Consider the following 17496-nt stretch of genomic DNA (forward strand, 5'->3'; position numbering starts at 1 on the left):
GAACAGCCCCAGCACAGCTCCTTACCTCAAAGCAGTAGTCTTGCCCCAGGATGCTGCTGTGGACTGGCTTGATGACCACTTCCTCCTCCATGCTGAGATCCAGAGCCTCAACAGCACTACTGGGACTGAGCAGGGACTCGTGGGAGCGCGATTCCTTCAGCCTCGGCATTAGATGGGATCTGGGGGAAAAACGTGACGGTGTCAGTGCTGCTCCCCTTCCCAGAGAAATCTGCTAGCAACATCTGTTAGCAACAACTGCACAATATTCCTGGGAATGTTTTATCATGACATAACCAAGGGCCCTGAAGGACAGGGCCTGCTACAGCGTCCCATTTGTAATTTCTACTCTAAAGGTTCCATGACAGTCAGTATGAGCAGTAGAGCAATTTTTCCAAACTCCGAGGCAGTCACGAGTCAATTCTTTAGAGGTTTGCACACTGTGGGGTCTCTGAACAACTGAATCACACTCTAAATGGGCACCATACCTGCTGAGGGGGAGGTCCCAGGTGTGCTGTGTTCCTAAACCAGGCTTCCCCGTGTGCTTGTAGCAGTGTGGGTGCACTGGAGGCCAACTGGCCCCAGCACCCACTGCTGTCTCTGCAGCACCTGGTGCTGACAGAACCTCACCAAAACACCCACTGGCACTGGCACCAACAACCTTTGGGCTCATGTGCTCTCTCTGATTGTCACACACATCCCTGGGATGGGGACAGTGTGGAAAATAAGGCTGTGATAGCTCTATTGATTGATCTAAATGCTCTGGAGTCCCACTGGCAGCATTTAGCAGCAGGGAGCCCACAGACAGTGAGCAGAGCACCATTTTTGAGACAGCCAATACAATCAATGGTGGTGTAACTCTTAAAGCAAAACCAGAGAGCTCAAGGGAAAAAAAAAAAAAAAGATAGTTAAGTACTCCCAGGGAAAACACAGCAAACCCATAAAGTGGCAAGGGAAAAAATAACTTGAATGCAAAGGGAGCAGCTTCTCTATAGCATGCACCATGTCAGATGTTTCTATGCCAGAGATCCTGGTAACTCTGACCTTTAAAACCTCTGGCATGCACTTTGGGGGCTCCCAAAGAGCCCAAGTGTCCCTGTCCACAAAGGGAGTGTGACGCCTCCTCCAAAGGCATGGAAGGACAGCAATAAGAGAGTTTGTGATATTCTCAGCATGGACTTTCATGAGCCAAACAACAATGCTCCCAGTATACTCCCAGCTTGCTCTGATGTGTGTGCTGGGTTTTGTTGTTCTCCAGAATGAAGCTGACCAAAACACAGAGAAATGTCAACAGTGCATGCAAAATTCATCGTTTCCAGTAAATCACACTCCAGGCTGGATCCAGAAAACAGCCCAAGGAGATGCTCAGATAAACAGCAGCAGCAGATAAACAGGTGCTTCTCTCGATTTGCCATTAAGATTCAGGCCATGCATGAAGCCCCAGGTGATAACAGAACTGCCTGTGGCTGGTTCCCTGCCTGAGCTGCTCATGGACAGCTCTGAGTGCCAGGGCCACCTCCTCCCCAGGGACACCCAGCCTAGGGACACCTGCCCAAGGGCCCTGGGACATTTCCCAGCCAGAACCAGCTGTGGTTACTCTAGTGAAACATCTGCAGGACAGCCACCAGCACAGGGCTTCTGAGGGGACAGCCTGCAGCCCTGAGGTGCTGAAAGCCCAGTTGGGGTTGGCACAGTCCTGTGCTGGATCAGAAGCCCGGGGTTCCCAAAAGCTCTCTGTGCCGTTAGCCACTGTCAGCTGCCCACTCACCCCACATCGCTATGGCGAGTAAATTGATCTTTAGGAACCCAGCACAGTCATTTCCCAGTACTTTGTGGGCAATTTTGCACTATTTTCAGAGAAAAGGGTCCCTATCCTTTTCCTCTGAATGATGCTGTAAATTAACTCTAATACAGGCAGACAGATCAAGTTACCTCTGGATGCTGAGTGCAGAACTAATATCCAGCAGCTCAAGAACTGACAGTACAGACTTCTTATCCAGCCCAGATAAGCCCAGAATCAAGGCATTTCTGGTAAATCTTATTTCCATATTTTACAGAGGAAATTAGAAAAGGTAAATAACCAAGCTGAGACTTGCATTGTTGTAGACAAATATAAATACTGATAAAATAAATCCATAACTCAGTACATCACTGAATTGCATCATCTCATGCTGGCATAAGAATTTTTGTAAAAATTAAAACAAAACAAATCTATTTTTCATTTAAGACTACTGCAGCTGGATGCCATGGGTGGGAGTGCAGATGTGCAATTCGAAGGATTACCAAGGGGAAGTTTCTCAGGACACATAATGTTCTCACCAGATTCAGCAAATGTGTGTTTATATCCCTCCACGCTCTGCTGAATGCCTCTGGGAATCCTCAAAGGAACAGGACTTTTTTAGGGAGGTAATTTATCAGGTCCTTGCCTCAGCAGGACCTGCTCCCACAGTGTCTCAGTCCCGAGCGGCCGCTCGGGTCCGGCCCAGGTCAGCAGCAGACACGACTCTCACCAGATGCTGCTCTGTGCAGGGGGAGCGCTGCAGGTCTCAAACCAGCCCTAAAAACCCAGCATCTGTCTGTGTATCAAGAGCTAAGTGGGGAGTTGTCATTAATTAGAGCTGCTGGAAATCTCAGCAGCAGGGATGAGGATCTCTCTGCCAGAGCAGCCCTGGCAGGGCAGGAAGAGCAGAGCCCCCTGCCAGGGCTCTGTCCCACCCTCCTGCCTTCAAAGGGCACATGGTCCTTTCACTTTAACCCCTGCTCCAGGGCAGAGAGCACGCGTGTCCCTTGGTGACATGGCGTTGTGGCAGGAGCCCATTTACTGGAAAGCACTTGCCAGTCCCTGTCACTGCTCCCACAGACTTCCCCTGGTACCAGCAGTAAGAGAAAAGCCCCAAGCTGCTTTCTTGAGCCTGAGAGCAGCACCCACAGTGACAGGGACACCTGAGTCCCTGCAGACCTGTACTGTCCATCAGCCATCCCAAACAGCCAAACTCACCTGGAACACCATCTGCTGACAGTGAACACACACTTCCCAGATGACAGAGCTACTCTGTTCCCATTCATTCCCCCATCATCACTGTGAAGGTGCTGCCTGCGGGGCCAGCTGATCTCTTGCTCCAATAACTTGCTGTGTATTCCAGGTCCTGTCCTGGTTTATGTCAGCTGATCTAATTCCAATCCTACACCTTTGTTTTAATACTGGGAACGGCCAGCTGCCCAGAGCCATCTCACAGCGGGAACCCTCTTTCCAAATAGCACATTCAGTTCTTTTTGCCAAGGGCCTTTTTTTAATCCCTTTTTTTACTTGCCTAAAGTTCAGTTGAAATGAAGGGGGGAGGAAAAAAAAAATCTCATAAAAGACCACATTAGTTCTAAAGTGAAATAACATTACTGCTACCGGCACTGACCTGGTGAGTCCTGCGGAGCAGCAGCCAGTCTCTGGTTATTAAAGAAAGGGCTCTGCTGCCCGAGAGCAATCAGAGAGGATTGTTGTGCTAAATAATAAAACTCATAAAACATTACCATGTGAAGGGATGTATCCCCTCTGCCTGTGGCCTCCACAGCCACTTGAGTATCACCAGATCCAACCAGGACCACATGGACTGCAGGAAAGACTCGCAAAAACAAGAATGGAGAGGTAATCCATCTTCTCCTCACCCAACTCCAGGGCTGGGCTTTGAGCAATGGAGGCAGCAAACAGAGCTGCAAAGAGGCAACTCTGTCAGCCCTCATTTCAGAGCCTCACCTGCCTGAAACCACCTGGCTGCTGCTCCTGTGGTTTTATGATGAAAACAGTCCTGATTATTTTTGAGAGACAGAAACAGAGAGCCTGGTGGGTAGCTGCATAGGGATGGAGCAGACACAAAATCTGACACTGAAACACAGGGGGGGAAAATGAAGAGCATTTCTTAAATCTCCTACTGTTCTGAGAACATGAGCAGATTGAGGAATTCTGAAGGAAGTCCAGGCCCTAAGCTGAAGAAGTCCCATTGACAACTGCTGCAGAGCTGGCAGTGTGCATGCTTCTCCAGCGTCAGAAGGATTTCATCTCCCAAATTATAGGTTTGACCCTGTGATACGTCTCCTGGCCAGGCAAGATTCCCTGTGTGTGGGTTTTTGAGGGTGACAGTTCTTTGCTGTGCCCAGCTGGGCACAGGTTCTTTAGAGCAGCCCTGACCCCCTCCCCTGCCCTTGCCTGCTGCAGAGGGTCGTCCCTGCCCAACAGCCCAGCAGATCCACAGGCAGCACCGACAGAATCCAAATCTGTCTCCAGCCCGGGGATTAGGGGTTTGTTATGACTGAGAACCAAGCGCACAAGTCCAGTAAATTGATTTGCAGCATCAGATGGGAGAAGGATTTTAGCAGTCGCAGATGGGAGTAAATCACCCCCCATGCTCTGCCAGCCCCACCCGGGAGCTCTGCCCTGTGCCACTGTCCCACCCGAGCCCCAGTGCTGCTGCTTCACCCTGGCACTGCTCTCTGCGGAGCCCACACTGCTCTGTTTGCTCCCACTCTCTCCCCAGGCTCCGCAGTGCCTGTGTGACCCCCCCGCCGGGCCCGGCTTCCCGCTGACCTCGCGGCCACGGCTGGGAGTTCTCATCCCTTCCTCCCCTGTGCCTCATCCTGCTTCAATGTAACAAATAAATGGGAAAGCGATGTTATGGGAACAACCACCGCCAGCAGCACACAAGAGAACTCGCAGGCTTCCAGGAGATGAAGAATGTTTTTCTTTCTGTAGAAGAGGAGGTGGGGATGAAGCCTCAGCATGCAGCAGCACACCCTTCTCCATGTTCTGCTGCCCTGAACTTTCTCCTGCCGTTCCCTGACCTCTAGCTGCTGATCTCTGCCTGGGAAACGCTGCTCAGCACACTCACGACAGGAACCTGGCGTTACAGGTTGCCCTCACTAATGCAACACCTTCCCTGAGCAACACAAAGGACATGTAATTAAACTTATTAATGCCTGCCCTTGTTTTCAGACTGTTCTCAGTTTCAACTGGCAGCAGGATTAATTACATTCAGAAGGACTCTGTCAGCTCATAGGAGATTCCAAGCGTTGTTTTTGCCAGAACAAACCTGAAGGATGATTTTAACCTGTGACATTCACCTGAGCATGGGTGCCACTGCAAAGTTTGTCAGGAGCAGCCTGCAAGCCCAGCACAGGACAACCAGCAAGGACACCGATGACATTTGTCATGTGCAAGAGGAAAGGAAATGCAAAAGCAAGGAAAGGGCATCAGGAGCAGGATGCAAAAGGTGATCAGAAATACACCTAAATTTCAGTCATCAGAAATGTTTTCAAGGAGCCTCTTTCCCATAAGCAGAATGGCATCAACGTGACACTTTCAACAGAAATGAACACTTGTATTAAAAAACCTTTTTATCACACCAGCCTAAACCAAATTAAACGGTGACAGATTTGGGGACATCTGATGCAAACAGCAGTGACAGATCCACCACTCCAGTTTGGAGCCCAAGCCACAGCACAGCCCTAGGAACAAGTCATTCCCAAAGCAGCGGCCTCTGGAGCGAGCAACAAACACCCGGAGCACGTCCATGGCAGCAGAATCAAAACCGGGACACAGGGACCGAGGCAGAGCCCCCTGCTCCCCACAGCACCCACGGGAGAACTCCCGGGGGGCTCCCAGCTGCACCCCAGAATCACCACCTTCCACGGGGGGAGCAGGGTGGGGATAAGGGGTTTGATTTTTATCACCTAAATTTTGCGTAACATCAGTGTGGAGGCGGAATCTGGATAAGGCGGCAAAGGCGAGGCAGGATGTGTCCTCCTGGACCAACCACACGGAAATGGAGCCGCAAGGCCCATCTCCACAGCGCGGCCGCCGAGCCCGGCCACGGATGATGAAACGCCGCCCAGGATGAAAACAAACCGCGAACGCACGGAAGGAGGGACGGAGCGCGGCCGCGCATCCCCGGGCGGGCCGGGAGCGGCTGTCAGCGCCGGTCCCTCCAGCGCGGCGGCCTCCGCGCCCCGGCCCCGCTGCGCGCCCGCCGCCCCGGCCGCAGCTCCGGCCCCGGCCCCGTCCCCGGCCCCGGCCCCGCCGGCTCCGCTCCGGGCGCTGTGCGGGACCCGCCGGTCGGGGCGCGGGGCCGGGCGCGGAGTTGGCGCTGCCTGCTCTGCCCGGGCACGGCCCCGCACTCACCCGCAGGGCCCGGCCCCGCCGCCGCCGCGCCGTCGCCCCGCTCGGGCTGGGCCATGCCGCGCTCCCGCCGCCGCCGCCGCCGCCGCCGCGGGCGGGGACCCCCGGCCCCGCCGCCCCCGGCCCCCGCCCCGGGCCGGCCCCGCCGCCGCTCCGCCCCGCCGCGGCCCATTGGCTGCGCTGTAGCTGGGCAGAGCGCCCCGGGCCCACCGCCCCCGGAGTGCGGGCTCGGTTTGGGGGGCACCGGGTGTGTTTCGCTGTCCGTCGCAGCCGGGGGTCCCTCCTCGCCTCCCAGCAGTGCCCCGCGGTCCCCGAGCCGCTCACCCCTCGCCTCATCCCGCCTCTGCCGCCCGTCGCCCTCATTCTGTTGTGATAACCGGGGTAAAGCGCAGCTCTCCGGGAGCTCCGGTCCGGACAGCGCGTCCCCCGGGCCGGCACCGGGAGGGGAGGGCCGGCACCGCCCGCCCGCTGTCCCTGCCCTCGGCCGCGCACCGCATTCCTTTCCCGTTTCGGAGAGCCGAGTCACTGACCTTTGCAGCAGCGCGATCCACAGCAGCGAGTAGCGCCTGCAGCAGCAGCCGGCGGCCCCCGCCTGAGCCATGGTCCGCACCCCGCGCGGAGCGCGCCCGCATCGGCGCGGATTCACCGGGGGGCTCCCGGCCGGGACCCCCGGCGGGCTCCGCGGGGCTCAGGCCCGGGCGGCCTCACGGAACGCGGGGCCCGGGGCTGCAGGTGAGCGGCAGAGGAGCTGTGAGGCAGCGGAGAAGAGACGGGAAGGCTGCGCGGCATGGTCCCACTGTCCCGACTGCCACCATCCTCTGCCAGCCCACGCCGACACGTTCCCAGAGCCAGACTGCTGCTGTCATCCTGGCGTATTCAAATGCCTCCATTACTCATCAAGAACAAAGTAGGACTATCTAGTAAATGAAAAACCACCACATGGCACTGTCCCCTGCCTCTTACTGATGGCTGCTTCCTCTTCCACTTTTCAAAGGCTACTGTCCATGTCTGCAGCAAAGCCTAAATCCTGTAGCTCATGCGAGGCAGCTCAGATCAGCGGAGATAGCCGATAGGTGCTGGGCTGCAAACGCTGGTCAGGGCAGACACCAGCAGCGGTGAACATTCCCAGGTGACAGGAATACTCGGGGCTCCCCCAGAGCACAGGAGAAGGAAGATCTCAGAGTGAGAGACGGGCAGCTCCTGCCCGAGGCACCAGGCACAAATCTCGCCTCCTCTAGGGACACACAAGGCGGATTCCCAGACGGACCATCCCTCCAGCCAGTGCCACCGTGCACGGTGCTGGCAAAGTCAAAATTCGTAGGTTCTCTGCCCAGTTCCAGCACTAACTCTGCAGAGCTTCCCCTACATGCCTCTCCTCAGCCAGAGAGGTGACCATGACCCTCTCACTGCCAAAGGGTCCAGAAAACGTGAAGCAGCATTATTACTGAGCTTGGCTAACAGGGAGCGCAGTCACCTAAGACCGGTGGGGTTCCTTCTTCCTTCCAAAGCAAACTGGTCCCCAGCGTGCCCCGGGGACAATGGCACAGCTCACCAGCCACGCTGGCAGCAGAACACCCCAGTCTCTGCCTGTCCCACCTTCCCTCCTCAGTGGAGGGCACACAGACCCTCTTTCCCTTTTAGCCTGCAAACAGCGCTCTGGATTTAGCACATTTTGCCTCATTTTTGCCTCCCCCATTCCCCCCACCAGCGGTTTGAAGTTTTCTCACCCTTTGCTGGCAGATGCCATGCAGAGAGACAAGCTCGCTGTCCTTGATCTGCTTTTCAGGGCTTCTATAAAGTAGGGCACCAGATTCAACCCAGCGTCAGGTTTTTGATACATTGCTGGAGTAGCCAAAAATAATAACAGGCAGCTTCAGTCAATCTTCTCCTTCTCAAATGTGCAGCAGCAGCACGGGGGTCCTTTGTGTGGGAGATCCAAGCTGTGATGCTGGTCAGCAGTGCAGAGCCATTCCCATTCCCGTTCCCATTCCCATTCCCAGCTGCCAGCCAGGCTCCCCCGAATCCTGCTCGGGGTCCTCACACGGAGCTCTTGCCTTGTGAGATCCCTTTCCCCAGAGCCATCCGTGTTTTGCTCTCTGTGTTTCCTTCAGCAGCTTATCACCGTGGCTGCTGCGAAATGCTAAGGTCAAGTTACAGTTTTACCAACCCCTTTATCTTCCTGGCAAGGCACGAAAACACAGAACCTGAACTTTGGAACGATCCTTCGCACCTGCAGTGGGTGGAGAGCAGAGCAGACCCAGGGCAGTGGGAGAGGGAGAATTCAGGTTCTCTCTGCAGCCCAGCACTGCAACAGTCTCAGTTGCACATTCAGACACTTTATTAGGACACTCTGGAAGGAGGTACTGAACCCATTGAGCTCTGCTGGGACCTGTGGCAGCTCCAGCTGACATAAGGACCCAGCACAGCTCTGCTACAGCTTCCACATGACAGCAAAGACCAGCAGGACCCAGCAAAAGAGCTCTGTCTGCTGGGAACTGCCCAGTTGAATTCCCCCTGTCCCAAACCTGAAATTCCAGATGGTTGGTCTGTGTAGGACTGGGAAGTGAGCCAGGCATCAGGGGATGAGGTCACGTTGGACCTTGGAGCCTGTGGGGCTGTCGTGCTGCACATTGCTTCTCCACACTCACCTCAGCAAATGCCTTGGGAAAACTGTGTTTTCCCAAAATGACAATGGGGAGTGTCGCTATGCCCCTGTCCCATTGATCACACTGGGGTTGGGCTGGTGTCTAAAACACACAAACTTGTTGGGATGCAGATCTGGAATGCACAGGCCATTCCTTGCCCTCTCTGTGGTCTCTGGACCCGTGTGGCTCAGGAGATACAGAAAGAAACTGAAACTCTGCAGAGCAGGGCCTTGGGGACTGCTCTGTCCCTGTCCCCAGGGAGTGCCAGCCAGTGAAGGAGCCACATTCCACTAACTCAGTGTTCAAATACTGCTGCAGGGAGCATTTACTGCCACCTAGAAGAACTTGTACATTGATATCTCAGCTCGTTTGTCCAAGCCAGGGTTTATCCAGCTCCCTTTCAGCGAGCTGTAGCTCACTCCTGGTGTGCACAAGGTGCTGTTTCCCTGCAGACAGCTGTTCCCTCTGTGCAGCAGGTCATACAGGGGGTATGGCACAGTCAGAGCTGTGACTGCCCCTGCAGTGCTGGCATTGTCCCGGGCACTGTGTGTGACCTCCACCCCACCCCTTCTCCACATTTACACCTCCTGTTCCTGACATCCCAGCACCACCCACCCTGCTCACTGCTCAACACATGGCATTTATAAAGGAAAGCCACTGTGCCCACTCAGGGCAGGTAAAGAGTATTTTTCCACGGGTTATTAGAGGAAGTTTTCCATTTCCAGTTATTATTTGTATTATTTATAGGCCCCTTTTCTTGGATCACGTTTTCTCCTCTGGTCCCAGCCAGGCCTGGCTGTTTCCTTGGCTGGGCAGAGGAGGATGGGCACAGCTTTGCCTCCAGCCCTCCAGGCAGCAGCCTTTCCACACTCCAGCCATGTTTACCTTTCAGAGCTATTAAACCCAGATATCTCCACTTTTTATTGACTGTGAAGCCAGTGCTTTGTGCTTTATGACCACACTGTCTATCACTGGGAAACAAACAATTTCCTAATAACCTCAAGGAGTCAGGAGGAGAAGGGATTGTGATTATTCAGATCTACTCCAAATTTACAGTTAAAATCAAATAACCATTGATGTCATAAATACACTTGTTTTCTAAAGTTTGAACAGTCTCATACTGCAGCACAATTAACATTACAACAGATGCACAGGCTGTTACTGATAGCTGCTTCTCCACCTGCTGCATTGACCCCCAAAGATGAGCTGCAGTCATGGGGCAGAGTTGACTTGAGCACCCCTGAAAAATGGGGCAGTGTTTCATTAGTGTTTACAGTGAAAGAATATTTCATTCTGCCTCCAGCCCCCTTTCACAGCACCCAGACAGTTCATCTGACTGGCCAATTTCTCCTTCTGCTTATAATTAGCTTCACTTTTCTGCTCTCCTGGATAAGCATTAGACTTTCCACTAGGAATGTAATCCCAATCCACAGGAAACCTGTCTTTACTGAGATGCCACTCATCTCTTCTGCAGGTTTTATTTAAAACAGAACATTGTTATTAGCAGCAGATTTTTCTAAACCTTTTTGTGAGGTCCCATTCCTGCAAACATCCAATATCATTCTGTGTGATTAGTCTCGCTTCAGAGACACCACTTAACATTCAACCACAATTTGAGCCAAGGCATTTGCAGGAGTCAAGTTTTGAATTCCAATCTAAACTACAGAGGAGTACCAGTGGTGAATGACTTTGAGCCTGACAAACACAAATAGATGTTTTAGCATCTAAACTACATTTTCCTGTGATTTGTCCTTCTGTCTAATGATACTGGCCTGTCTAATGGCTTCAGTTTAATAGGGAAGAGCTGACTTTGGAGGCTGAATGATGTTCAACAAAATTATGTTCTTAAAAAGCAATATCCAAAGAATGCAAAATTTATAATCAGGATAAAGTTGGGGAAACTGCTGCTGAACTTCCCTTAAAGAAAAAAGAACAAAAGCTCTAAGCATTAAAGTTTGTTTGTGGTTTTTTATCCATAGCTGGCACCCGGATATAAAGCTAATTTCTACTGATTGCTATCTGTCTTTTTGCCAGAGAGGTTTTAGTACCTTGAGCATCTTCTAGGGATGGATATAAAGCACATCCTTCTCATGGGAACCTTCTTTTCAGATGGAATGAGAGGTTATTTTTCTATGGCCTTTTCTGGGAATGACCCCTTTGTTTCCCCTGGAGCAGTGTGATCACAGCTCTGCGCCAAACCCAGGTCAGCCCCAGGGACTTCAGTGGACCATCCTGACTCTCACCATTCCAGACTCCACGAGCAGGGATTATGCTTGGCAGTACTGGGGTGCACTGCATCACTTCTCCAGCTCATTTTTTTAAGTGCAAGTATCATTACTGCATTCTCCATACAATGCCAAGGGCTGCTACTTCCAGAGCTGATGTAAAAATTGTTATTAAAACTTACAAACTGTGAAAAAGTCTTTAAAAAAGTCAAAATCCTGGCACTGGCCTAAATTAAATTACAGCCAGGAGCTGCCAGGGGTACCTGGATAAGCACAGAGCCAAGTGTGCGTGCAGTCCTTATCCACAGCCCACACCTGCTGCTCCCTCCTGCAAGTTCCACTAATGAACACAGTGTACAGCCCAGAGGATTGCAGATAAGGGAAAGGTCAGGGTGAAGACTCAGGAGTGAAGAACAGATTGAGTGGGGTTCATAAATGAAAACCCCATCTTAAATCTCAAATTAATTTTTTCAATAAATTAGGGCAAGTGAGCTTTCCTCCAGCTCAGACAATGCAGCTTTCCCTGGATGTGGACCACTGGCAGGAGAAGGAAGCACATGTGCTCAGGAATCAATGCTAATACCCTCAAAAATTAATCTCTGAAAATTGCTTCAATGGAATAGAAATGATTTCATATAAATCTCTGTATAGCAAGAGCTGACAGAATATCCCAGTGACACCTGGAGAAGGTACAGACTGAAAAAAACAGGCTTTGTCTTTTCTTACACAGGGCTGATGTGGTTGCTCTGCCTTTGTGTGCCTCAGTTTCCCTGCTGCAGACATGGGCTGGGGCATCAGGGAGTGTGCTAAGAGCCAGCTGGGTTACCCAGGGTGGATGTGGCTTCCCCAGGATGGGAACTCTGCCTATTCCATGGAAATGAGATTTGTGGATTTCAGCAGGCAGCCAGGATTGCTCTCTCCAGGGAGGGGAGGCCATGGGGAGCATGTTGCACTCAGGATGTGTCTGGGAATGCCAATGTCTGTGCACACTGTGCCTCCTGGTACCTGCAGCACCAAGCCAGGCATGGTGGCAACAAGCTTTGCAGATCTCAATCAGCCCTCAGAAGAGCAGAGTCTCAGCCTGGCTGAATAATGCATTAATTAAAAGAAGACAATGAGCAGTGTGTCAGCTTTGCTGCTGACAATTCACCCGGGGAGCTGCAGCCCTGCAGCCCCTGCTGAACTTGCAGGGGCCCTGCTGCTCCTGCCCTGAGCACCCAGCCCACACCTCAGCACAAATCCTGGGAGAGGGACCCAGAGCCTGGCTGCCAGCAAAAGGAGAAGGAGCTGCAGAGCCATTCCAGAATGTCAGACAGTCCAGAACCAGTAAATCATCCTGAGCAGAAACACTTTTACCAACTTCTCAAGGGGATGTGGAGATTCCTGAACGAGTTCTCCCTATAAATGCCTCCACCCTCATCTTCTAAACAAGGGAGCCAGAGGGGAGCTTGACCTAAAGCTTCAGCCTGTGGAAGGGAATGGAGGCAGAGCTGGGGCATGTGGGAGCCCCAGTGCAGGAGCTGAACAGTAGGAGCAACTTCCTTTTCTAAGCAAGCTATTTTAAATCAATCTAGTTAGACAGATGCAAAGCACTGACACAGATGCACTGAAACTGGTTTGATCCTTGCCTGAACAGGATTAACTTGCCTCAGTTATTAACCAAATTAAACCCAGCTCATCATCATTGCAGAAATGACTGTATTTTACAGTTGTGCAGAATTTTTGTAGACAGAACCTGGAAGGATTTTACTTTGTGACAAGTGTTCAGGGTCACCACAGAGCTCCCCATAGCCCAGCCTGGCCTCAGTTAACTCCCTGAAGTAACCTTTGCCTGACTCACCTGCAATTTTACTCCTTTCTTAATGTCTAAACCTACATTTTAGGCTATTAGCCTGTACTGATCACAGGAAGAGTTAAAACTGCTCAGACACACTAAGAGCTTGAGTTGATGTCAAGTAGATTGAGTTAAAATAAACAGAGTTGCACAGACACCTTCTTTTCTGCTGGGGTTCACTCCTTACTCACAGTCCTGGCTCTGCCTTTTCCACTCACCACCACTGGCATTGCTTTGCAGGTCCCAACTCTGCAGGGTTAAATCTGCAGGGCAGAGCCCAAAAATTCTTATTTTACTTTCTTCTGAGAAAATGCAAAATGTTTGGATCTGGTTTAGATTTTGTTCTTGTATTTACTTTCTCAAAGCATTAATTTCCACAAATATTTTTTCTTCCTCTGATGGAATATAAAACCATCATCCATGTGGGAAGAGCCAACAATCCCCTCTGCCCTGCTGCCCATCCACTGAACTGCTGCTATGCCCCTGCACTAAACCACTTTTTCTTATCCTGACAGATGCTAAGCTTAGGTCAAATCCCTGGGAATATGCAGGGCCAGCGTATGTTCTCATAAACAAAACTGCAATCTGCTCCTGAGCTGATGAGGCTGCCCTGGATTTACACCATGGCTGGAAGTGATGCACAGCTCCATGGTGGAGCCTGCACACAGCTCCCAGCTGCAGTGGCCAGAGGGAAGCCTGAGAGGGGAGCAGGGGGTGTGGGCTGGCAGGATGGCAATGTCCCATCCCAGAGCTGGGGATGAGCATGGCTCCCCTCCCTCCTGTGCCTTTATCTGCCACTCCAGTGCACCAAAACTGAAAGCTCCAGGTGAGTTTCCAAATGAGCAACCTTGCTGTAAACACAGTGAAAAAGCAAAGTCCATCCTGGTCTGACCAGTCCCAGCTGCTTCCTGCTCCATCACAAACAGCAGCCACGAGCGTCTGATGTCACCATCTTGCACCAGCAGCATTAAAGACTAAAATGGTTTCAGAAAACAACTGGGGCTGTTTGAAAAGGACAGTCTGTGTGGCCCTGGGCTGTTCTGTCTGTCCAGGACAGGATCCCCTCCTGGAGCCCAGCACTGCAGTGAGATTTGCTCTGGAGCTGTGCCTGCCCTGCCAGGGCTGCTCTCCCCAGGACAGCAGCAGCGATTACAGGGACAGAGTCTGGCTCTGGGGCTGAGTCACTGCACAACCTCCAGCCCCATCCCACTCACAGGGCATGAGAGCAGCACTTCACACTGCTGGGCTGGGATGTGGGACAGGGACAGGCCTGGCACAGAGCAGACTTCTGAGAGATTCTTACGATTGCCAAGTGAGAAAAATGTCCCATGATTTCTTCTTTGGACACTTGAAAAAAGCAAAAAGATGAGGATCTGGCTGGCTGATGTGAGGGTAGAGCAGGAATCTTCCCTGGGAGGAGGGATGGGTTAAATGCTGTGCTCTCCAACCTACAGCTCTTGCAAAATCCAGATGCACCAGCAGCTGCCACACAGAATACAGAGAATTTGGGAAAAGCTGCCAAGTGCCTTGTCTGTTAAGTGCCTGCAACACTCACATCCATGTTACAAATGATGGGATAATAACTTAAGATTTTTTGTTTATGCATTTTTTTTTTGTTTGTTTATATGTTTGTCTTTTTAAGCGATTAGAGCTGGAGGAATGTGTTAGCCCAGTTCCCGGGCAAAAAGCAGTTTCAGTTCTGGGAGCTGCAAGGATGCACAAAGGACTGAATATTATATCCAAGTCTGAACATTGTGGTTTGGGAGAAGCCAATAAAAACCTTCCTGCATTAGGTTGATGTGCAATTCCCGAGTACAGTCTTGGCCTGCCTTTGACATGTGACTTCCCTTATTCTATCCCTTAAACACCTTATTACTTTATACTTTAAGAAGCAAAACAACTTTTTAATTCTTTTGCCTATAGAAGTGTGAAAGCAACTTCTTCCTAAATGCAAGTGAGATCCCAAGTAGAGCCAGGAAGCCACTTGAGTTGTGCACCATAAACACTTCCACGATGTGAATTAATAAGTCTCTCTGAGGATTGGGAAGTGTGCCACATGCAGCATTTCTGAGTCCACAGCCCTTTTATCTAAGTTGTTTTTTTCCTTTATCCTTGTCTCCCTCCATGACAGTTTGGAGATTTTTGGCATCCAAACTGCAGCCTGGCTTGTCAAGCTAAACATCAACTGAGCCTTTATATGTACGTGAGAAATGAGAATAGAGACAAAAATAGTTATTAACTCTGCTTTTAGAATACTGAACAAGCAAAATGGCTGTGTGCCAGTAAAGGCAGGGTTTGGAGCAGTTCTGATCCACATCTGTTTAACAGTGGCCAGCCCTGCTGACCCTGGGGCTGGCTGGCAGAGTTTCCCCCTCTGCACGGTTCTGTCACCCTGGTGACGCTGTATTGGGGCAGTGACCACATCAGTGGGTGGCAAGAGGCAAGTTTTATGTCAAAGATTTGATGTCTGCACCCAGGGAGGAGAGGAGGCTGCTCCTGGAGCACATCAGAGGGTTCAGCTCCTGCTGGGAGCTCTGGGTGCTGGGATGGCTCCGTGGTGCAGATCCAAGCATGGTACATGGGGACAGTGGGGACAGTCACCTCCCAGTCCACCTTGTGGCACTGGCAGGGATCCTCTCGAGCCTCAGCATTCCAAGGAGCAGCCAAGTCCATCCCTTGGCTCTCAGAGTGCTGTGCAGGGTCTCTGCTCCAGCACAGCGATGTTCCTGCCCTCAATCACATCCACACAAACTGCTTCTCAGAGATGATCCCAGCCTGCTGCAAACACTACAACGAGTTTGGGAACACTGGGAACACTGGACTCCATTAAAAAGAGGTGATCCACGCCAAGGCTGAGGGTACAGGAATGTGACCCAGTGGGACAGCCTTGGCTCGCAAATGGCTGGTGGACAAAGCTCGCTCTCCCCCTTGCTTCTCACCACTGCCAAGCAGTGCCTGGCTCCCTTTATTCTGGCAAGTGTCTTGGGTAAAACGGACAAGAATTCCTCTCCATGGAGGGAATTTTAGAGGAGAAATGGAAAACGGTGCTGGGTGACCAGCTGGAGTTCAGCAAGGTGCTGGAACAAAGTCCTGCAAGGCTGTTATGGATGGCAGAGCACCCAGCCCAGGACTGCAGGATGCTGCAATACCTGTGTCACACTTCGAATGGAATTTTAATTATAAATAGGAATAATAGACATGGCCCAGATCCTCACTCGCTGCCTGGTGTCTTCCCCACACTTTGAAAAAAAGCCACTAAAATCAGAGATGTTCAGCTCCCTGTTACAAGACTGCTAAAAACTCCTGCTCTTTTAGTAATTACTCCAAAATACTTTCAGGCAGTTTTTAAAGGCATTAGCGAGATAAAATGAAGAAAAGAAATACTGCTGTTAAAGGTATGTTCACCATTCCCCTTATCATCCAGCCACTTTATTTTAATGAGGTTTGTTTTACTTCTGCTATTTGCTTTGTCACACAGTGCAAGTCTCTGAGTATTTCTGGGTGAGATAAATGACTTTGGAGCAGGTGGGGCTGGCAGTGCTGGGGCTGGTGGATGCCAGCCAGTCTGGGCATGCTGGAAAAGGAGTTGTCACTCATGCCCTGTGTCACAGTGGGCAAGCACAGCCTCTACTTCCATCCCAGCACAGCTCTGAGGGCTTGGAGAGAGCCTCACACCCATCCTGCAAGTGGGAATGCAGCTCCAGGAGCTTTATTTATGGTGGTATTAAATATGCAACAATCATTCCCCAACATCAGAGTAATAAACATCACTGCTCCATCTGATCTGGAATCAGCAAGCATGCTTCTCACATTCACAGGGAGAGACAAATGCTGAATTATTTATGCTTTGACTATGAACAAATATAGAGAAAATAAGTGAGTTTGGTACAATGCAGCAGAGCAGATTCAGGGCAGATTATTGTACATCCTTCAATCAAAACAGACTCATTACTCTAAACAATTGTTTCTCCTCCAAGGAAAAGTGGGTTAAAAAAGACTAATTAAGGGATAAGCAGAATAATTGTGGGTATTTTTTAGATCTGACTACTCAGGTACAACCATCCCCCTCTCAATCACTGAGTGTAAACTGGGATACAGCACCAGCCACAGCAATTCCACAGGAGAGCAGGGGCTCACTGACCTCCCAGGACATGGAAGATCCATTTAGTTGGTAAAAGCAAATGTGTTCCAAACTTTGTTGTACAGACTCCTTCTAAACCAAAACAATTCAATGTGGTCACCAAGTACCAAAGCAGCAAACACAAAACTGGGCCATCCTGCCTCATCCTGCCTGTACTTCTCATCATGAACCATACTGTGCCAGGCTTCTGTGGGAAGCAGTGGAGCTCTCTGAGCACAGACTGTGTGGCTGTGCTGAGCCTCAGCCCTGCCACAGACAGATTTTAAATGTCCCAGGAAGCTCTGTCATTAAATGAATGAAAGGAAGATACTCCAGAGCTGCACAGACACCTTCCTACTTTCCATATAAATGCAGGATCACTATTACACCTTCCACTGCCCTGAGACCTGCAGCCAGAATTAGCTGATGTTTGCCGTGCCCTGCTGACATTTCAAGCTTGGCAGGAATAAAAATCCACAGCCCAAGTGGTGCAACTGCAGGAGGAATGACAA

At 51.1% G+C, this 17496-nt stretch overlaps 1 protein-coding gene across 12 annotated transcripts in view; it reads right to left on the bottom strand.

The window, feature by feature from the left end:
* Nucleotides 1-17496, bottom strand: part of DAB2IP (DAB2 interacting protein) — a 155975-nt gene that overhangs the window by 34467 nt on the left and 104012 nt on the right. For 7 of the 12 annotated variants that reach the window (XM_056504879.1, XM_056504878.1, XM_056504882.1 and 4 more), the window contains one exon: nt 26-179. In XM_056504879.1, coding sequence (XP_056360854.1) covers nt 26-179 — 154 coding nt within the window. Of the gene's footprint in view, nt 1-25; nt 180-6163; nt 6241-6484; nt 6588-6690; nt 7028-7887; nt 8291-17496 lie in introns of those variants that run through there. The other 5 variants (XM_056504884.1, XM_056504888.1, XM_056504883.1 and 2 more) reach the window with 5 other exon arrangements.

The sequence above is a fragment of the Oenanthe melanoleuca genome, chromosome 17, assembly GCF_029582105.1.
Source record: "Oenanthe melanoleuca isolate GR-GAL-2019-014 chromosome 17, OMel1.0, whole genome shotgun sequence".
Classification (NCBI taxonomy): Eukaryota; Metazoa; Chordata; class Aves; order Passeriformes; family Muscicapidae; genus Oenanthe; species Oenanthe melanoleuca.